The following is a 22,394-nucleotide window of genomic DNA, read 5'->3' as shown; positions in this document are numbered from 1 at the left end:
AATATTGGTTCAATTAATCATTGTTAAGTTTTGTTATTTTTTTTTTTGTTTACTTTTTTTTGGTGTTTTGGATTGTTCTTATATTACATTTATGATCGTTCCTATAATAAATAAAAATATAATTATGAAATACATTACTTATTATTAGATTAGTTTAAATTGTAAAAAAAAAAAAAAATTAATAAAACCACTATAAAAATAATTATCACGCGCAACGCGCGGGTTAGCGGCTAGTTCTCATAATTGACCAAGCCCAATTGTCAATACTGGGGCCACTAATTTTGATCATCCTAGAATGTCAACTAATTAATTATCTCTCTAAGCGTGTGTGAGTGCTTATCTTTGTTTGTTTACACTACTTGTGCCTGTGAGGTTGTGATTGTGCATAGGGAGTGAATAATGAATATAGTATATGAAGCTATCACCGATTATTGAGATTTTTAAGATTTGATTGATCACCTATGCGTAATTGATTTAACATAAGGCCAAATATCTAATAGTTATAAGATCCTTTAACTGTGGGTTCCAGTTAGCTCAATTGATAAAGTCTCTGATGGTTGTATAAGAGATTTGTGGTTTAATCCCCACCTATACCAAAAACTAATTGGTGTCTTGGTTTGATGATAAAGAGCTATCATTATGAGCGAACGCCATAGATTGAAACTCTCTCTTAAAAAAAAAAAAAAGAGGGTTCTTTAACCTAGCTAGGTCAAAAATTGTATCTTGAACCCAAAACATAGATCTGAGAGTTTGATTATATGTGGGGAAAGCATCCTATGACGTCCGTCGAATGACGATACTAAAATTTGCTTATCCCTTCTAATGTTATGCAATGCAAGTTAAATAAAACACTTGACTCTATTTTAGGGGCATATGTCCTATAATATTGTACATGCATCAAGATTTTTGCATGAGGGATAATATCAATGGTTTTGATTCGGTAAAATTAGACAAAAAAATCACCTTGCCTACCCGTGGTTTGGGTGAAAATCACTTTGCCTACCCGTGGTTTGAATCACTTAACCCACCTGTGGTATGTTCCGCTTGTTTTTTGTAACCCACTTCTGTTAAAATCAGGGGCAAATAGGTATTTTTGCTCAAATTTTATGTCTCTCTCCTCCCAAAACAAAAAATAGCACAAAAATGTAAGAGAAACAAGATTAAAAAGTAGTATTGGTCTCTCTCTCAATTCACATAAATCTTGAACACAAAGAACATAAATCATTAAACCCAAATTTTTTTTTTTCACATTCTCAAGTTCTCTCAAATTTTCTCATAAACCATATAACTATAAAAGAAATCAAACTCTTCAATCTTAGTTTTAAACACCCATATGGCCCAACTTTCAGTAAGTCTCTCATCTTTACAAGAACCTCAACAACATAAATCACAAAACCCAGAATTTCTTTCTCCTTCCCAATCAAAAACAAATCAAAAATTTCAACCTTTACACAGCAATATAAAACTCAAACAGCACAAACTACAATACCCAATATTTTTTCCCCCTTTTATTTTCTTGGAAACCAAAGAGAGAAAATTGAATAATGGGTATGTGTTAAACCTCAAAAAAAAAAAAAAAAAAAAAAAGCGCTTACCAACATACAAGGACGATTTGGAGAAGAATTTAGAGAAGCCAGGTGTTTGATATGGCTGTGGTAAGATTGAGATTGTGAACCCATAACCACATTCTCTAAAACCCAAAACCTTTATCTTTCTTTTCTCTCTATTGTGAGCCTATAACCAAATCCACCAATAACCACTGGCCATCGTGATTTTTGCAAAAAAAATAAAAATAAATAAAGCAAACCCAAATGCAAAAACCAACAAAACCCACAAATGGTGACACAAAACCACCAAATGGAGAGCCATAACCCATTAATGGCAAGAAGCTTGTGTTTTCTCCACCTCCAAACACTCCAAACCATGAAGAACATGTTGATCTTACCACAGGTCTTTCTCTCGAAAAGGTTATGAGTTTTGGTGTTTTGATTCGCGTTATGTTGTGTTTTGGGGTTAAGAGGTGTTTTTGTAACAGTTGGGCTTAAGGTGAGTTACAGAGATTGACGTAAACATATTATAGGTGGGTTAAGTGATACTTTTCAAACCATGGGTAAGCAAAGTGATTTTTGCCTAAACCATAGATGAGTTATGTGTAATTACCCTTTATAAAGCAAATTTTGATTTTGAAAAACGGGTTGGCAAAAAGTTAACATTAAATGTATTCAAAATCATAGTGTAGCTTAATGCAACCACACTTAATTGGGGGAGGATAGGAGTTGAGGTTTCAAACTCCACATTGCCTTTTCAAATTTTTTTTTTTTTTTTTTAAATGTCACTCCCTTGAAATTGTCAAACCATGAATGGTTGGTTGGTTGGTTGTTGTGGTTTAGGACACACAATTTTTGAAGTAAAAAAATAGCTTCACCATTATTTCATGGCCTAACCTGATTGGATAGGGAAATTTAATCTTGACTTAAAAACCATTTTATTTTTAGGCTAAATTGCAAATTACACCTCTAAAGTTTAGTGGTATTTAGATTTTACACCCTGAAATTTTAGAATTTAGAGTTTACCTCGCCTTAAGTTTTAATCTGTTTGCATCAGCAACTTCTCCATCTATATTTTCCATTAAGTGCCACATAAGCTAATCACACATGTTTAGTTTATCCAATAAAATGATGTGATGTCATTTTTAATTGTTTAATTTTTTTTCTAAGCTACAAAAACCATTTTATTTTTAACTAATAAGCCTCGTATATTTAAAAGCCATTTAGTAACTAATAAGCCTCATATATTTTTCCATTTATACAGACCCAATATAAAAGTTCATTAGAGCATTCGCAGCAATGGTGCTATATAGGTATAATGGTATTTTTTTAGCTCACAACCACCAAAAACCATCATGCAGCAGTGGAGCTAAATCTAAAAGATTTAGCTCCTCAGCTATAATGCACATCTATCTTTAGATGTGCACTGTAGCTCACAGGTAAATTTTTTTTATTTTTTTTTATTACACTCTCTCTCTTCTCTCATTAAATTAACATTTCACATTCTCTTTCTCTCTCCGGCTTCTCTTATTTCTTCTTTCTTCCTTCACTTTCTTGGTCTTCTCTCTTTTTCCTCCATCGCCAGCCCGATCTCACAACCCAGCCGCCAACCCAGCTTCGACTCATCACCGGCGCCGACCCATCTCGCCGATCTCCCCACCCATTCCGCCAACAAACCCATCTCGCCGATCAGACCCAAGCTCTGGATTTCGTGGGTTTCATTCGTCGATCCAAGCTCTGGGTTTCATCATTGAAGCCGCTGCTTTCTTCCTCCGCCCATTGCCTTGGTTTTCCGTCGATCCAAGCTTTGGTTTTCTTTTTTTTTTTTTTTTTTTTTTTTTTTTGCATTGCGTGAATTTGATTGCCGTGGTATGGGTGTTGCTTGGTGGGTCGGGTGGGTGTGGGCTTGGTTGATTGTTTTGTGGTGCTGTGTTGGTGTGTGTTGTGCCGTGTTTGTGGTGTTGTGGTGTTTTTTTTTTTTTTTTTTTTTTTTTTTTTGCTGTGGACTGGTGGTGGTGGTTGTGGGTGTGGCTGATGGTAGAGTGGTTGTGGGTTGATTGTTTTGTGGTGCTGTGTTGGCTGTGGTTGTGCTGTGTTTTGTGGTGCTGTGGGTTTTTTTTTTTTCCTGCTGTGGATTGGTGGTGGTGGTGGTGGTTATGGGTGTGGCTGTGGCTGTGGCTGATGGCAAAGTGGTTGTGGTTGGTGCTTTTTTGGTAGTAAGATATATTATTTTATTGTTGTTGTTATATTATTTTATTGTGATGTGTATATTATTTTATGTGTTGAAAGCTAATATAGATCCACTGCTGCAGTATGTGTGTAGGTAAAATAGATAAAGTGACTTTTTGTGTAGCTAAATAGCTAAAATTTTGCTTCCCCTACTGCGAATGCTCTAACTACCTTTTAGTTGGGAGTCAAATATCTTTTGCTTTTCAAGTAGAACACAAATATTGGGCTAACTAGTTTTAAGCACCTAATCAGATTTTTTTGGGGCATGGCCCATGACCTACCCATCCATTTAATTTAAGGGTCATGCTAACGAGTGCTTTTAGGAAACTTATTAATAATTGATTTTAAGAAAGTTTTGATATCATTTTTATGAAAAATAAAAAAACTGTCAAAATATTAATTTTTTTTAATTTCTTATTAAAATTTTTTTAAATGAATTATTAACCAGTGCCCTAAGAACATTAGTTAACATTTTTCTTGATTTAAATAAGACTTAGGGCCCGTTTGGATGCAGCTGAAAACTGAAAACTGAAAATTGAAAACTGAAAACACTGTAGCAAAATAATTTTTAAATGTGTGAATAGTATCGTGGGACCCATTTTTAATGAAAAAGTTGCTGAAAAGTAAAAATTGTGGGTCCATAAACAGTGCACAAATATACTGTTCATTGACAAAAGTCAACAAGTGCGACTACTGTTTATTGAACAGTAGCCGCACAGTACCGTAAACAGTGCATTTACAGTTGAAAAGGTGAATTTATACAGCTGAAAGCAAAAAAAAAAAAAAAAAAAAAAAAAAACGCAAACGCAAATCGTAGACGCTGAAGCCAAACGGTCTCTTAAATGTCAATAAACGTTTGGCTCAAGGGCATTTCCGTAAACGACACATAAAATTCAAATCGAAATCGGATAAAGAAAAAACAGCCCGCCTCTTGAGTGTGCAAAAAATTGAGCATCTCACCAAACCCCGGAAAAAACAGATCAGAGAATTTCAGAATCAGAGAAACACAGTGAGAGTGAGAGAGAGAGTTTGTGAGGCATGGAGAAGATCTGCGTTGCAGTTCGAGTGAGACCTTCGGTGTCCTCAGAATCCTTCAATGGAGCCTACTGGAATGTCGAAGACAATCGCATTTCTCTTCACAGACTTCACGGCACCCCTATCTCTGGCCTCTTTACACTTTTGGTACTTACAAACACACCTTTCTCTCTCTCTAACATATATACATTTTCCTTTTAGTTTTCTTTGTCTCTTTGAGATCTTCTTGTGTGTTTGTTTGTTTCACACTGATTTTGATTTTTTTTTTTTTGGGCAGATCATGTATTTGACGAAAGTTCCACAAACGCTAGGGTTTACGAGCTTCTTACGAAGGATATCATTCACGCAGCAGTTGATGGATTTAACGGTAAGTTCCTTTTTCTTTTTCTCGATTACCTTCTTCGAGTTTAGCTCCATTTTGGTTCTAATTTATAAGTGAATGGATTAATTATTGTTGAATAACTGAATATCTGTCGGCTTTCGGATTTGTTATAAATTTTGTTTACCAAGTCGAAAATGTATTAGCTATTAAATTTGAAGATTGAGTTTGGCAAAGTTTTGTCAAATTACGAAATCACATTTTGATGGTGGAATACTATTGTGTAATAGTTACATTTTTAGGATTTGTTAGAAATTAGCATGAGCAAGAATAAAATAATTTTTTTTTTTTTTTTTGAATACAGCTCATTGGAGTATATTTATACAGGGAGATTTTTATTTGGGGTGTGTAGACCTCAAAAGGACTAGTCACAATTGAGGCTCCTTGTAGTTGTAGCTCAATTCAACCTAGTAAATACCTAATGTGGGACTTATCACACATCCACACACAGTTAGGGCCCACTTTGTGGGGTAGAGTCTCTAAGCCCACACGGGATTACCAGGCTGGCTCTGATACATATGTAACAATCTAAGAAAAAGCGCTAGTCACATTTGCGCTATACCTCAAAAAAACTAGATACAATTGAGATTCTTTACAGTTGTTAATAAAGTCCAGTTCAACCCAGTAAATACCCGATGTGGGACTTATCACACACTCACACATATCACATAATCAATTAAATTGGGACATCACAGGGTGTACTTCATGAAAGTAATTAGTGTGTTACACAGGATTTGTCATTTAGTTTGAGGTCTCTAAACTAACTCGGGTTTTTTCATGTTATATTGCTATATGGTGTGTGTTTTGGGCTGTAATGCACAACAAGTAGAACGTATCGATTCCTCATTTCATTTGGATAATAGCTTTGAATCTGATCAATGGAATATTTATAGGAACTGCTTTTGCATATGGACAAACAAGCAGTGGCAAGACTTTCACCATGAATGGCTCAGAAACGGATGCAGGGATTATTAACAGGGCAGTTAAGGACGTATTTGCAAAAATTCAGATGGTAAGAAGTAAGAACCTTTGTGTATGTTATAGCTTTTTGTTAATGAGAATGGCTTTTTGATTCTTGCTTTTTTTTTGGGGGGGGGGGGGGTAATGTTTTCAGATATCTGATCGTGAGTTTCTGATTCGAGTTTCCTACATGGAAATTTATAATGAAGAAATCAATGACCTTTTCTCTGTAGAGAACCAGAAATTGCAAATACATGAGAGTTTGGAGGTTGGTTGGCTATGGACACTTTTGACAGTTTTCAATAGTTTCTTTAGATAGAATAACTAATTTTCTTGGTTTTTAGCGTGGGATATTCGTCTCTGGTCTGAGGGAGGAAATTGTTAACAATGCTGAACAAGTGTTAAAGCTCATTGAATTGGGAGAAGGTATGCCAGTGACACAAATCCTTGGCCATAGGCTTCTTAAATGTTCTTTTAGTTGGAATATTGTTTCTTATATATCTCTTGAAAATCGTTTCTTACAGTTAATAGGCACTTTGGTGAGACAAATATGAATGTTCGTAGTAGTAGATCCCACACAATATTCAGAATGGTATGTCCTTGACCTGTTGGTTCATCAGCTCCAGCTATAACTCATTGGATTTCATGCAACTTTATCTTATGTGTGCAGGTGATTGAAAGCAAAGGAAAGGATACCAATTCTTCAGGGGATTCTTCAAGTGTTGATGCTATCCGTGTTTCAGTCTTGGTTTGTACTCTGCTATTCCTTTTAAAAAATTGCATATGATCATTATTTTGTATTTTAGATGACATGATGTCTTTTTTTTCCCTCCTCTTTAAAATTTTATTACTTTGTTTCATGGAACGAAAAAAAAAAAAAAAAAAGAATTTGGTAGATTTAGCTGGGTCTGAAAGGATTGCTAAAACTGGAGCTGACGGAGTACGTCTTAAGGAAGGAAAGCACATTAATAAGAGTTTAATGGTTCTGGGTAACGTGATCAACAAACTAAGTGAGGGTGCAAAACAGAGGTATTTTCTTCTTTCACCAAATCGTTTTGATTTGATAAAACAAGAATGTCATGGTAAAACAATTTTCCAATGCAGGGGTCATATTCCTTATCGTGATAGTAAGCTAACACGAATACTTCAACCTGCTCTTGGTGGCAATGCCAAAACTTCAATTATATGCACCATAGCACCTGAGGAGGTATTCTATTATCTAGTTCCAAAAAAATTCATCTTATGTTCAATTTCTATATCATTATGGCATCTTATGTTAAGTTTAGCATTTTCAGTTCTTAATATATTATGGTACCAAATTACCAATACATTTAGGTACACATTGAAGAAACAAAGGGAACTCTTCAATTTGCTAGCAGAGCCAAGCGCATCACTAATTGTGCTCAAGTGAATGAAGTATGTTCTTTATTTTGTACATTTACTATTTTGTCACACGCATTAAACTATGATCCTGCTAGTGTATGCTTTCTTTTTATGTTCATTACAATAGTAGACTTTGGTTTGTGTTATGGTAATACAAACAACACTGATAAAGACTTTGATCACTTCCCCATATTTTCTAACAATAGGTAAATGGAATATTATTTCAGTTTCTTTGTTTTTTTGTTTTTTGTTTTTGTTTTTGTTTTTGTTTTTTTTTTTCTCTCTCTCTCTTAACCTGGTCATGTTATTTATTTCTTTTAGCATTAACTATTCAGTTTTTTCATATTTGGTAAATCTTTGAGCCTTTGTCATGGTTGAATGTTGTTATGGGTATGGGCTAAAAAGCTATAGTGATATTGCCCTATCCAGTAAACAATATTGGATCTTATTGTTGGATTGACAGCAGTAATAAATCAAAGTGATATAAAATCCCAATATATTATGAGTGAAGTTTTGAGTTTATGATTACATGTATCAAATTTCATACAATACAGTTATAGTAAAATTTGTGGGGTGCGCACTACCTCTGTAGGGATTAAAGCCTCTTATACCTTTTTGCCAATCAAGTTAAATAACTAAAGATTATATTATTGATATGCGCAAACAAACAGATGCGATATGTGATTCATTCATCAAGTAGATTATATAGATTTATGAATTTTAATTTTTCTGTACAACCTAGTCAACCACTTGACATACTTGCACTTTGCAAATGTTGTGTACCCAATATATGATATTTTTCTGTGCAGCCATTAATACTTATTTGGGTATCATTGAGCTTACTTCTTGATCCTTCCCATTAAATTTGATGATGCAACTAAGGCTAATAATGGTATATACATCTTCATAGATTTTGACAGATGCAGCCTTATTGAAGCGGCAAAAACTAGAGATTGAGGATCTTCGTAAGAAGCTTCAGGTGATGATCAACTTATGTTTATTTTACAGTGATGAGGTTAGACAAACTAAACAGTTGAGTCTTGTTTAGGGATCTCATGCTGAGGTGCTGGAGCAAGAGATCTTAAAATTGCGGAATGATATGCTCAAGGTAGGGTGTTTTTTTTTTTTTTTTTTTTTGGTTCTGTGAGATTTGGACATTTATATTGAGCATCAAACATAACTATATACCTTTGATTGGATGCATTTTTTTTTATTGTCTTGTTTTCCATTTTTCAGTATGAACTAGAGCGGGAGAAGCTTGCGACAGAATTGGAAGAGGAGAGGAAATCACATAAGGAACGTGATCAATGCATTCGTGAGCAACAGATGAAAATTGACAATCTAAGTAATCTTGTTTCTTTTTCAGACCTTGACAGAAACTCTAATCAGGTATTGCTTAGTAGTCTTACCAAAAATGTTTCTTTCATGTAAATGCTATCTAACATCACTCTCATTCCTATTCTGATTGTTTTTAGATTCTCTAGGCAGAATACTACCTTGCTTTCACTTCAGAAAGCATCTTGTATACATTAATTAAAACTCATCCAAGCCTTTGACCACTTGATTTTGTTAATAAGAATTGTTTTCTGCCATTCCGCTTCACCTACTAGTTCTGTAGCTTCTTTGAATTGCATAGATGCCTGACTGCAAGCCATTGAACACAACCAGCACTACTATATCTATTTTATGATCGTACTGAAGATTCCTCTTCATAAAAATAGTGATATGCACACTCAATTTTAATGTTATTAATGCCTGCTTTTGTTTTTTTAACAATTCTAATGGGTTATTGACGATCTCATTATTTGTATCTACTGGCAGGGACAGGGCTCTGCAAGACAAAGCCTTAAGGAAGAATGCAGTGAAAGTAGTGTACATCAAGGGGACGCTTTTAGCACCCCTTGCTTCAAGGCAGATCCCAAAGCCTTTGTTGTCAAGCGATCAAATTACTCAACACTGCCTGATTATAGCCCTCTTCCTGATACATTTAGCAATGTGGCTGATGAAGACACATGGCAGAAAATGAACAAAGGTTACATGGTGGACCTTGATTCACTTCAAATGACTCCTGCAAGAAAAGTTCAATCATTTCCTTCCAATGACATAACTCCTGTGAGTTTATATTGCTTTGATTTTTTTTTTCCTGAACTTGATGAACTCATGTTATTTCTGATTGGTATATTGATATTATGTTTCAGGTAGCAAAAATAAAAAATTTTATATTTCAATTTGTTTATATTTATACTAAGAAGCCAAAGTTAATGATCATTGATTTGTTTCCCTCTTTAGTTGGCTTGTTTACTTCTAGATACTTCATATACAAATAGTCTCAATGGTGAAGTGAACAATGGTAAATTAGAAGCTGGTTGTCTTACATTTTTCTTTTCAGACAGTATAACAAACATTCCTATTTTGTCATGGTGGTTGAAGTTGGCTTGATGAAATAGAAACATATTTTAAACATATAATAAACTTAGATCAATTATTCTGCAATATCTGACTGAGGTGGTAATGCACTTTTCATTTTGTATGATTTGTTAATTCTGTTAGAGCCTAATGTTTTATGGTTCTTTTGTTTGGATTTTTTACGTTCTCTTAGGCTTGTTCAAATGATAATTTTAAACAAGAGGTTCAACAACTCAAGAGACAATTAGAGATTGCCACTGAAGACAAAAATGAACTGGAGGTATAGTATTTATTATAACTTTAACTTGTTCTTCTTGGTTACTACAAAACTGTCAAATGCATTTTTTTTTTTTGGCTTAGAAAATGCATGTATATTTTAAATTGCTGATGCTGCTTGTCAAATTATTATCTTTTGCTTGCTTCATCTAACAGCCAACAGTAAGCCTTCTAAGCTCTAGTCCCCACTTTATAAAATTTTCAATGAAGTCTATAATTTCCAAACTAGTTCATCTATATGGCTTCTTCCTGTCTTTGTTAGTTATATACTTTTCAATTAGTAAATTTCTGCTATATGTAAGAACCATAAGTGCACACTCTAACTTTGACCTTGATTCTGTTATTGATGCCATTCATTTTCTTGATGATTTATACTTCTCCTCCATGCACATGTTTACAGAGAAAGCATGCAGAACAGATTATGCTGAACCATCAACTAATGGATGAAATATCCGAACTTCAACAAGAAGCAAAACTTATCCAAGAAATCCCTCAAAAGCTAAGTGAATCTGTGGGAAATTGCAAAGATGTCTATGAGGATATCTTGTCAATAGTACAGGTCAAATCTATTCCTATGTTTCAATTTGGGGGGATGGGGTTGATGGAGGGATAGGAGGGGTTCACTGGATTATGTACTTGTAAAAAAAAGGTGGTTGAAGTATACATATTCTGACCACTCTTCCCCTCTCCCTCCATTCTAAATACACTTGTCATATCTGCATCTTTTGACCTTTATATGATGATAACCAATCAAATAACAATTATTTTTTCTTTTGTGATCTCAACAGAGTTTTGTATCTGATGGGGAATCTTCAACTGCAAAATTGCTATCAAGCACAAGTGAAATTGGTAAAAGCCTTTTTACAACTTTGGAAACTCATTTCTCGATGGCAATGGATGACCGAAGTTCATCCACTGGGAACAATTTTCTAATTCAAGAACAATGCAAAGTGCTTTATGAGAAGTTGAACAGTACAATTACATCGTTGGTATTATCAGAAACAGCATCCTCTGAGAATGAAGAAGTGAGGGCTCAACTATGTAGCTGTGGAAATAAGGTAGCTGCCAGGTCACAATTATCAAATTATTGTTCATTAATTATGATTTTATTCTCCACAGTTCTGTTAGGATACTTTTTTTCGTTTTTCAAGATTTTGATACTTTAATCATCTATACTATATATTTCGACTGAATTTTTTACCTCAATTGGCCAGTTTTTTTCTTGTATATTGAGACTATGAACCAATAAATAACTTTTAAGTTTTAAATGTTCTTCACATTTTTGTGCATTTCTAGGACAAAATAGTGGAAAGTTTGAGCTTATCTTGGTTCTCCTTTATGATGATATATCTGTATCTGAAAACTCAAATCTCTTCTTTCTCCCACCCTTTTTATGATTCTGTATGACTTTACATATGCTTCTTATGGTCCTTACTAGAAACAACACAAAGCATGGTTCTAGGAAATAGTTGTGCACATTTGAATGTAAGAATGATCTCCCTGGTCTTTTTCTGATGTCAGGACATGCTTGTTAGACAGTTACAAACTGTAGGAAGTATCCTGTTTGGTGTTAGATTCTGTTGTATGTACCAGTTACATATATGTTTTTGGCTCGTTCTGATGATCAAAGAAGATTATTGAATTAGTATGAAGCGTTTGAATAGAGTAGCTTCCCTACATAAAAATTTCAAAGTGAATAAATTGTTGTTGAAGTAGTTTTAGGAATGCTTAAGTTATCCACCCCCCTAAACTTAATTTGTGAGGGTGGATATGGTTGGTAAATGTTAAGGATCATCATCAGAAGGTGATGTATTACCACATTATAGAAGAAGAGCAATTTTGTTAAAGCAAATGCTAGAAGTTTAGTCTCTGGTAAGAGAACAGTGTCAGGAGCATCAACACCCTGCATAAAATGCTTTACAACCCCAGATGCCGGACATTTGGGTATAAATCCATGACTCTTCTCCCATAGAACATATGAAAAAGAACTAAATTATTGCTAAAGTTATAGAAAGTGTTGTAGGTTGCTTTCCATCTTTGTTAAAGGTTTAGTTTCTCTGTTTAAGGGCTGCACTCGGGGAGGAGAAACTGCTTGTTGGAAGGAAGAACTAAGCAATGAGCTGAACACCATCAAGGAAAGATATTATGGCTTGGAGAAAGAGTTAGATCACAATAACCAACTCCTGGTGGTTTCTAAAGAAAGATATGATAGCTTGGAAAGAGAGTTTCGGCTGTTGAAAGAAGATAGAGATCTTTTGCACCAAATGGTCTCTGACTCATCTCAAAAACTTTCCCTAGTTACTGACCAAAAGGAAAATGTTTTGAAGGATTTGAACACTGAAGTACAGAGAAGGAAAAATCTTGAAGAAGAGATCAAACAGTTTAGTGTTGCTTTTGCCTCTCGTCAAAGATCACTTATGTCTTTCCATAGTGATATTAAGTCTAATTGTGAAAAACTGAGAACTCAATGTTTAGTTTCTTTACCCAAATCTCGTGGGTGTTGAAGGTCATAAGTGCTAGTTTAATGTTATGGCAGGCTTACAATTTGAAGCCTGATTGTTTCCTTTGTATTTGAGACGAACATTATGACCCTTGTTATGTATTTAAATGGATCATGCTTAAGATTATTTATTCAGTTATTTAGAGATGTATTAATGATTAACCATGAGGACTAGTTTAGGAATTGGAAGTTTTGATTTAGTTGAAAATTACCATGTTTTGGTGAGATGTAGAAGGCATTTTCTTTAAAAAAATGATTTGTTTCATGTGTTTGGTTGTGACTTTGAAAATGATTCCTCCCAAAAGCATTTTGTCATTTGGTTTTCAAGGAAAATCATTAATATTTCAAAAAAATTGTGGTAGCAGGACAGCCAACGGTGGTGGTGGTGGTGTGATGGCACATGGGAATAGAGGGGATGAGGAAATAAGGGAATGACAAAAAATTTTTTTCCCTCTCTTTTAGTTTGTTTTTCGTTAACTATAGACTTGTTTTCGTTTATATTAAACACTAGAACTGTTTGGTAATGTTGTTTTAATAATATTGTTTAAGTGTTGAGAAAATACATAAGGGTGAAAAAGTGTTGTGAAAATACAGATTGTGTTGTTTAAACAACAAAAATTGTTATTTAAACAATACAACTAAATAAAGACAACTAAACAGAACTTAGAACATACTAAAATCATTGGTCAAAAAATTGTGTCAAAATAAAGAGAGCTTCACCATTCAGACTAACTTTGGTCTTTATTGGGAAACGGCATGTGGTAATTAGACCATACATATTACCTCTTTGCAGCTGTAGTAATGATTTTAAGTGGGGTTCGGTCAAAGAGTAGAAACTGTGAGGACAAAAATATCCAATATAGTGAGACTTGCTCGATTTTAGTTTTTACTGCTTTTTAATACAGTGAGATTTGCTCAATTACTCCACAAGAGTGCAATTGAATACCAGCTTGCATTTCCTCAAGATTTGCTCAATTCCTGCTTTCTGTATCATTTTTTTAGTGGTATTTTAATGTGGGTTGTCCGACAAATTTGGTATCTTGTCACTTTCATTTCCCCAAAAGGAGTGGATGCTTTTTGAATGGTTTTTAACGAAAATGTGAACACTAATGCTTTGTGGGGTTGATTAGAACTACCGACTTTTTTATCAAAAGAAGATTAGTACTACCGACTTTTTTATCCAAAAGAAAAAAAAAAAAGAAAAAAAAAAGAAAGAAAAAAAGAAAGAAAGATCAGAGCTACCGAATTGGCTGATTATGATTGAAATTGAGGTCCATTTCAAATCCCATCAACATATATGCATTAAATTTTAAAACACGTTGTGGAGCCCTACATGATTGGATAATAAATTATACTTCCAAAGCATCTATCACAAATATGTTGATATTAAAGGTATGATCCATGAGGTGCAACAATTTTTCAAACTACTAATACAACGCGATTTTGCATATACACGGGACAATGATCAAACCAGATTCCGACAAATCAGGAATTGTTGTTCAATAATATGAAGGACAGTATCAAAACTGGTAGCTTTATCATCTGACTCTTTGGTTATAAATTTTTATATTTCTAATCAAATTATAATAGCCATTATCACTTCGATTAATAGGTAGGGTCCATTAATCATTAAGCATACTTTTGATTCTTGATAAAGCTTGCTTTTCTTTTTTTAATCTTAATTTATATCCAAGAAATTAAAAAGAAACCCAAAATAAAAAAAGTTTTCGAAGCACGAGCTAGTTCTTTTTTTTTTTTTTTGGGTCAACAAGCATCATCCATTTCTCTCCTAACTAAATTGTGAACACAAAGTTTGGATGCAGAAATGCTTTGCTTTCACTCGCATTCTCATGAAGTAGCATGAAATAGATTTGCACACATTTTTCGAATTCAACAACTATGCTTTCAAATTGATTCTCAATTCTGTGACTCTTTGAGGTTTGCCAAATTACTAATTTGTTTGCCCTGTATTTCCTTTGATTAGTTCTATTCTATCATATTTTATGAGTTTAGATTCCTTGCCAAATCATTGACTATTAGTCTTTGCGTAAATTACTTGACCCTCATACCAACTTATTATGCGCCTACAAAGAAGATGGCTCTCTTTTGAAGCATGGAAAAGTATAACAAATCAAGGTATGAATATAATTGTAATTTTCAGCAAGAAAAAAAAAAGAAAAAGAAAAAGAAAAAGAATATAATTATCATTTTCACGTCCATGAATTAGGGGCATAAGAGAGAATTTTGGCTCATACGCAACCACAAAATTTATTTAGTCAACTATATTTAACTATGCATGTTTGTGTGTGTATCTATGAAAGGGTTATTGATAAGGCTGTAATCAAACAGTTCCAAGAATCCAGATATAGCAGCAGCATTCAATTTGCCTCTGTTTACATCAGCTTTGTTGTTATGGGTACCCTTCACACATAAGACAATTTTTAGGGACCATCACATAAGACAATTTTTAGGGACCATCATAATAATTTACATATCCAGAAGAGAGAGAGAGAGAGGGTTAAAGAGGGTTGATGACAACAAATAGGCATTGATGACCAGAACACTGAAATGGAAGGCTAGATTAAAAACACACCTTAACCATTATGTCCTGACAATCTTCGCAACTCATATGATAAAGATTCTAATTTAATGAATTTTATGTACCTCCCATTTTGTTCTTTATATATTTGTCCATTTATATGTATATATCATCATTTCCTCTCTTTTTTTAATACTCCCTTCTCTCCGTTCTAATTTTCAAAACATTCAAACAAGAGGAAGAGGCATGCAATCTCATGTTTTTTTTTATCTCCCTCTTACCATTAACTTTCCCTCCCAACTTCCAAACATAATGTTAGTTTGTCCAACTTTTCTGTCCAAACTGATAGGTATGCTTTGTCTATCCCAATTATAAGTCACCCTGCACTACTTCATCATCCTAGTCCTCCCACTGCCAAAACAGCAAAACTAGCAAACCGCTTGTCTATCAGTCCCTCCAAAACCCTTCAACACAGACCTACTGAAATGGCTTCCACAACACCCAAACCATTAAAACAGCTTGGAGAACTTCTACAAGAGCACCAAGAACCTTTCGTCCTAGAGGATCACCTTATAGAAAGAGGGTATCAGAAGAACAGCTTAAATTCAAAAGGTACTTTTGGCTGCTGCAGCCACAGCAACTCAACCAAGTTTCTAAAGAGGTCAGCCAGCTGTGGCCTAATCAAGAGCAGAAAGGGTATTCCACACTGTACCAAAATCCTCAGAACTGTATGTAAGAAGTTTGTTTCCACTAAAGAGGACCAGAGCGTGAAGAGTTGTGACAGTAGAAATGAAGAATGTGGTGTCACCGAAATGGGCAGTGATGTCCAAGAAATTGCGGAATCAGATAGATTTTCCTCCGCTAGCAGCAATACAGTGTTCAATTCATGCTGTGAGAGTGATAGAGAAGAAACATCAATTTCATTGCCTAAAGATCGCATCACCTTTGATGAAGAAACTTCCCAAGCTTTGAAAATCTACAATACAGGAGAGAAAGAGGTGGAAACACTATTTTTCCAATTACCCTCTTCTTAAGTTTTTTACTGTCCTTTTGAAAATCCCTTTCAAAATTGTTGATTTCAGCGTGTTGCTCACAAAGTTAACAGGCTGCAACAGGTTACAGATAGAACGCTTCGGTGGAGATGCATGGAAGACAGTCAACAACTCAGCCCTGTATCAGTACTGGAAGAAGTACCCTCCCATGAAGGTTATGGTCTACTACAAACTTCACTATAAGCTAATGATCTTTTTTTTTTGTTTCTCTATGTTTCTTAACTGGCTCTTTCAAACAAAACAGTGCAACAAAATGCTAGGATTAGACAAGAAGAGAATCTAACAGCTTGTCCCAAGAAGATTTTAGAAGACTCACTTTCTTCAGCTCCATCAAGGGAATTACTTTTGCACTCAGCGATAGAGAAATCAAGTTGTACAGGATTGCAGGGGCTCAATGAGTCTAACCCTCCCTCGCAGTTCTTGAAATTGAAAAGAGTGTTGCAGCAAACAAAGAAACTTCTATTTGATTGTGTGAGGGATGTGGTAGAGAACCATGTGAGGAATGAGAGAAGGCAGCAACACTACAAAGAGTTCTTGGGGTCTGAAGAGCTTGGGATGCTCATCTGTGAAAGAATAAAGTCATGGCGGAAACAGGTTGGAGACAAAAAAAAGAAAAATTATTTGTTGGACTTGGATTTCATGGATTCAGTGGAAGAATGGAGTGATATTGAAAAGCAGAAGACGGAAGTTGAGATGGAGATTGGAGATGCCATTTTGGAAGAGATCAAGAATGAACTTGTCACAGAAATGATTGATTTTCTAGAGCCAACTACATGTAGAACTAAGAACTTATTTTCTGATTTAATTACTACCTCTTCTATGTCATCTCATCTCTAAATTGATTCCAAACACCAACTAGCTGATCTATGCGGATTCCCCCTATGCAAAAGAGAACAGATGTATATACCAATTTGAGCCAGAAGAGAAACCATACACACATTCTTTGTGGTATTTGGTGAGTTACTCCATTTTTGAGCGCATATTTTCTTCATATAGTTCAATATTATTCACATTCAACGCACTGTAACTCAGTGGCATTGTCTAGTTCACTTAATTTGATATCGTCTGTTAATATCCAGCATATTGACACTAAACATGCAAATGTGTGCACACTCAGGACCAAGTATGCTTGTGACTAACTATTCTAAAAATCCATGGGTGTTTAATCAGAGGTGATTGATTTATAAACCACCAACAGTGACAAATCACAAGGCATTAAGATATTTGCTTTCAACTCAATTAAGTACCAAGGTTGCTTTGTCCTCCAAGCATGTGCTCCTGGGCTGCCTGGAAAATGCACCAGGCTGGACTCCAAAGCTTCATATATATATATATATATATCTCTTTTTGGTGCAGGGTTATCCTATTAACCACCAGTGAATATATATTGCATTTTTACAGAAATGAATTAATTAAAAAAAGAAAAAAAAGAAACAAGTTTGTTGGTAAATGGGATTTCCTTTTTTGATATCTAGCTTACAAAAATGTAAGAATGGCCCTCGTTGAAAAGAAAGAATACTAAAAACCAAGTCTGGGTGAGCCTTTCTCCAATATTAACATTCCTTCAAGTGACTATACCTTGAATAACTTCATACGTATTCAATCTCTCAAATCTGTTAGTTCAATAAATACCAACCTTTCTGTGACCTGTCTCTATCCTCTTTCACATTTTTTTAAAGTGTATACCAAACAATTTCATCAATTTTTTTTACATTTGGAGGTTTTGACTTTTAACTACAGTCCATCAGGCTGCGAAGGATGATTCTTTTTTGGTAATTACCCCTTCCTCCATTCCTAGCTCTGCTACACGTGGGCTTGATGTAGACTTGTCCTCTAAGGGGTCTGATGACATTCTTGAGGATCCTAAAGATAAGCCCGTCCTGAAGAAGAGGATTTTTGATTCTGACGAAGAGGAGAGTGTTGCCCCAGAGACCGAATTCATTTGCATGATTTATTTAATTCCATTAAAATTTTAGAGATATGTGCAATTCGGTATACTTTGGTTCATTCGTTCCAATTCGATCCATTTCGGTCTGTTCGGTCTATTTTGGACTAATTGGGTTTTAAATTGATTCTTTTTTGTTGGTTTCCTTTTCAATTTTGAGCTCAAAATTTCATTTTTTCCCCCATTAATTTTGGGTTAAAAATTATAAAATTTTATTCTATTTGGGCCAAATTCTTAGATTTAGATCAAAATATACATACAAAATAGGCATTAGAAATTGCAAATAAGGACCCTAAAAAGGCAATAAAATTATAATTATTCAAAAGATTACCTTAAAAATTCAATTTTCAATAACATATGCAATATACTTATATTTGGAAAGATACAAAAGCTATAATTCTAATCTTAATAATAATTTAAACTTAATGTAACATGTTATATGTGTTCCATGAAATGAGGGTGTATTTTTTATTTATTTAAAATATTCTTGGATATGTTCAAATTAGTCAACTGATTATGGTATTTTTTTTATTAAAAAAATTATTTTAATAACATCTTCTCCATTTATACAAAAAAAATATATTTAAAAATAGAAAATACTTTACAATACATTACATACAAATTATATATAAAAAATACTTTTAAATGACACATGCACTATTTACCCTACAAATTTTATATTATATTCTTATACAATAATTATATTGAGTGAGTTTGCGAATAGTTCCATTATATTTTGAAAGCAATGTGTTGGTTTGTTCGTGGTGCCTACTTACTATGCACTACTATATAAAATGAAAAAAAAAAAAAAAAATTAAGTACTTCCGGAAACCTACTTACTGTACACTACTATATAAAACGAAAAAAAAAATAATAATAATTATACTTCCGGAACATAACCGATATGGCAATCCACGCCAATAAAAAAATTGTCATCTAATACAAAAAGTTAATTTTTTCACAGCTTATGTTATTTTTGAACTAGGAAGCTTGTTTTTATTGATGTAGAAATCCACATTAGCTATACTCTTCAAATATCTGATAATTAAACTCCAACAATTATTGCATTAATCAATCAATCTAATTCATCATTAGTTAGTGGTGGATTGAGATCAGGTGTAATAAATTGTGCAATACTTTTTCTATGGTTATAACCAAAAGTTAAGAAAATTACTTGTAATACTAGCCAACGGATCAAAGAAGTTACAAAAGTAAAAATATTTAAAAGTTAGAAGAGATAAAACAATGAAAAAAGTTGAAACTTTTTATAAGTAAATTGGGGGGTATTGCATGGTGCTATACCCCCCCTAACCAGGTCCAAATCCATCGATGGCAAGAACATTTGCAGTCTACTGTTTATGCTAGAGGTTAATTTGCCAAATTCAAATAAACAATTATACAACTTAAATAAATGCACACAACTTATCATATATACTGAATACGGTGCGGCAATTCGCAATTGGCAAACAAATCATATACAGTGAATATAGTGAGGCCATTCGCAATTGGCAAATAATTGTATACAGTGAAGTACTTGACATTCACAATGAGGCTATTAGCAAATACTTGTTAATGACGCAATAAATCAATTTTTTAGAGTTTGTAGAAAATTCGGCCGTTAAGGTCCAAAGGATTTTTTTTTTTTTTTAACCTATATAAACCTGGATATCATTTTAGATTTTATTAGTTGAGTTTCCGCACAATGTACGATTCTTTTTGTTAGTTTTCTCCAATATTTTAATAATTGTAATATTTAGTGTTCTATTTTATAAACAAATCAGAAAGACAATAAAAGTAGTGTAATAATTTGATCATACTATATGTATTTATAATTTGAAACCTTGTTTCATACCTACTCAAAAAATGCAAATATCATTTTGATAAATAAAAATACAAATATCTTTCAATAATTGTTTTTAAAAAGTAATGTGGACTACACCACATCAACACTTTGTAAAATATTTGTAAATTTGTTTGTCTCTAGCGTTACTTTTCTTTTAAAAATGGCAAAGAGGAAGTCAAGGATTGAGAAAAAATAAGAGAGTTTTTTTTATTTTTTTACAGTGATTTAGAAAGAGGGAGAAGAATACTAAAATAGAATAGAATTTCCTAATTTATTGTAAAAAATAAGAGAGAGAACACTAAACATGCTATACTAATTAAGTAAAATAGTTTTTTTTTTTTTTTAGATTGCTTGAAATCTCCAGGACATAAAATGTGTAACTTTCATAAAATTATACCAAGTATAACTTCACTAACTCTCTCTCTCTCTCTCTCTCTCTCTCTCTCTATATATATATATATATATATATAAAATACCCCTAATATATTATATTATCACTACACTTAATAAAAAATGGGGCATATAAGGAAATTCACTACACTTATTGTTTGGTCCTATCACACATGTTTGAGGTGTGCACCTAATTCTGTGTTCCCCTGGAAAGGTGTTTGGGGTAGTAAGGTTCCACCTAAGGTAGCTGTTTTGGTATGGACAGCAGCTTTGAATTTTATACTGAGAATAGATAACCTTGTTAAACAGAAGCTATTGGTTGATAGATGTGTAATGGCAATAGTGAAACAGTAGAGCACTTCTTGTTGCATTGCACTATAGCTAGACAATTGTGTCTTTTGCACTTATGGCTACACCACATTGCATTATATGATCCATATGGAAAGAGAGGAATCACCAGACTTTTGAGAACAAAGACCAATCTATGCAAGAAATTTAGAATAGCTTTTTGAGATTTTTGTTTGAATATTTTACTTCGATTGGGAGGGTGCCTTGCAGTTCTATTATTGATTTTAAAGACCTAATGAGTGTTCGCCTGTAATTCTTTAAGGGTATTCGCATTTGAGCATTCCTTACTTTTACTTATCCAAGCAAATTTTCCCCTTGTTCAGATCAATTGGGGAGGAGAGCTTTAGGAGGGAGATTTTTGAGGAATACATTGCAAACTTGCAGGAAAAGGCTAAAGAGAAGGAGCGCAAGCGTGAGGAGGAAAAGGTATGCAAGTCTTGTCAAACATGCCTAGATAGTTTGAAACAAGATAATTAAATTGTCTAGTATGATATGTATGTTATTACCATTTCAAATATTGAAGTAGTTGACTGGAACTGCCTGCTATGTAGTATATCTGCTATATATAATTTGGTCTGCTAGTTTCATTTTCAAAGCACTTCCAAGAGTTACTGTTCCTTACCCTTGCTATGTATTTTTGAAGCAGATATAGATGTGAGTTGTGTAATCCATCTAATGAAATTGAATCTCTTCTTTATTGTTGTACCTTTCAAGGTGTTCATGTACTAAGTTAGGAGCCTAATATTATTTTCATTTTTTGCCTCATCCTATCATGGTTATGAAAACAAACTACTGAAACAGTGACCAGTTCATTGACGTCTTTGTTGGGTTTTTTTCTTTTTCAATAAAATTGCAGAGCTTTCGTGTTTGTTTTGCCAAAAATGCTTTTATACATTAATAAATTATATATTGTAATATAGGGTAATTACATAATAAAGCCTAAAGTTTGACATCAGATTCGTATTCTAAAGTTGCAGTTATATCAATGTCTACTTAATACTTTCAGAAAACGTTACAATTTGAATCCATTGTGAGTCTATTGTTATAAAACATATACTCACGTAAACTGTACTTCTTAAGTATTGAAAATCCTTCAATTTGAAGGGGTAACAATATCTGCTGGTAAACTGTACTTCTTAAGTATTGAAAATCCTTCAATTTGAAGGGGTAACAATATCTGCTGATACAACCCGTGAACATGACACACCTTCTTGGGGGTTAGTGTTTAGATAGGACCCATTTGAAAGGATGAATAAATTGGTCAAATTCATTTTGACTTGCTGAATCTGTAATCAACCCGAAACGAACCGGTTCATAATTCATGTCGAGGTGGTTGAACCTCTTCATTGTGTCATTGTAGAATACCTATTAAGTCAAAGGAATTTTATAATATTGTTATAAGACTAGCTATGCTTTATGGTACTAAATGTTGTGATTGTTAAGAAGCAACATATTAATAAAATGACTATAGCTGAAATGATAATATTAAGATGGATAAGTGGAAATACATTGAAAGATAGGATTCGAAATGAGAAAAGTCTGCTTCAAGTAAAATATGGGGC

At 33.7% G+C, this 22,394-nt stretch overlaps 3 protein-coding genes across 4 annotated transcripts in view; all 3 read left to right on the top strand.

Annotated features, from left to right (window-relative positions):
- The first annotated feature begins 5,082 nt into the window (after nt 1-5,082).
- Nucleotides 5,083-12,854, top strand: LOC112012158 (kinesin-like protein KIN-7N). Its single transcript, XM_065764612.1, has 17 exons — nt 5,083-5,178; nt 6,084-6,202; nt 6,305-6,418; nt 6,495-6,576; nt 6,675-6,742; nt 6,821-6,898; nt 7,037-7,179; nt 7,255-7,357; nt 7,486-7,566; nt 8,444-8,512; nt 8,582-8,641; nt 8,770-8,922; nt 9,355-9,645; nt 10,133-10,219; nt 10,616-10,774; nt 11,004-11,273; nt 12,282-12,854. The coding sequence occupies exons 2-17, from the start codon at nt 6,131-6,133 to the stop codon at nt 12,717-12,719; spliced, it is 2,268 nt and encodes a 755-aa protein (XP_065620684.1). The 5' UTR covers nt 5,083-5,178; nt 6,084-6,130; the 3' UTR covers nt 12,720-12,854.
- Nucleotides 12,855-14,472: 1,618 nt separating this feature from the next.
- Nucleotides 14,473-17,350, top strand: LOC112012165 (uncharacterized). Of its 2 annotated transcripts, none has more exons than XM_024044547.2 (3): nt 14,473-16,252; nt 16,370-16,460; nt 16,551-17,350. In XM_024044547.2, exons 1-3 carry the CDS (start codon nt 15,740-15,742, stop codon nt 17,141-17,143), a joined length of 1,197 nt encoding a protein of 398 aa, XP_023900315.1. In that variant the 5' UTR covers nt 14,473-15,739; the 3' UTR covers nt 17,144-17,350. The 2 variants fall into 2 exon arrangements, with proteins under 2 accessions (XP_023900315.1, XP_065620689.1); XM_065764617.1 differs by having other exon boundaries at nt 16,337-16,460.
- A 3,257-nt stretch (nt 17,351-20,607) lies between these two features.
- LOC136063759 (uncharacterized) overlaps nt 20,608-22,394 on the top strand; it is a 5,025-nt gene continuing 3,238 nt past the window's right edge. Inside the window, exons 1-2 of the mRNA XM_065764610.1 lie at nt 20,608-20,834; nt 21,156-21,258. Of these exons, the coding sequence (XP_065620682.1) occupies nt 20,608-20,834; nt 21,156-21,258 (330 nt within the window). The remainder of the gene's footprint in view (nt 20,835-21,155; nt 21,259-22,394) is intronic.

This window comes from Quercus suber, unplaced genomic scaffold (genome assembly GCF_002906115.3).
Source record: "Quercus suber isolate HL8 unplaced genomic scaffold, Cork oak 2.0 scaffold_572, whole genome shotgun sequence".
NCBI classification, from domain to species: Eukaryota; Viridiplantae; Streptophyta; class Magnoliopsida; order Fagales; family Fagaceae; genus Quercus; species Quercus suber.
Note: the sequence above shows the minus strand (reverse complement) of the source record. Positions and strands in the feature narration are given on the sequence as shown.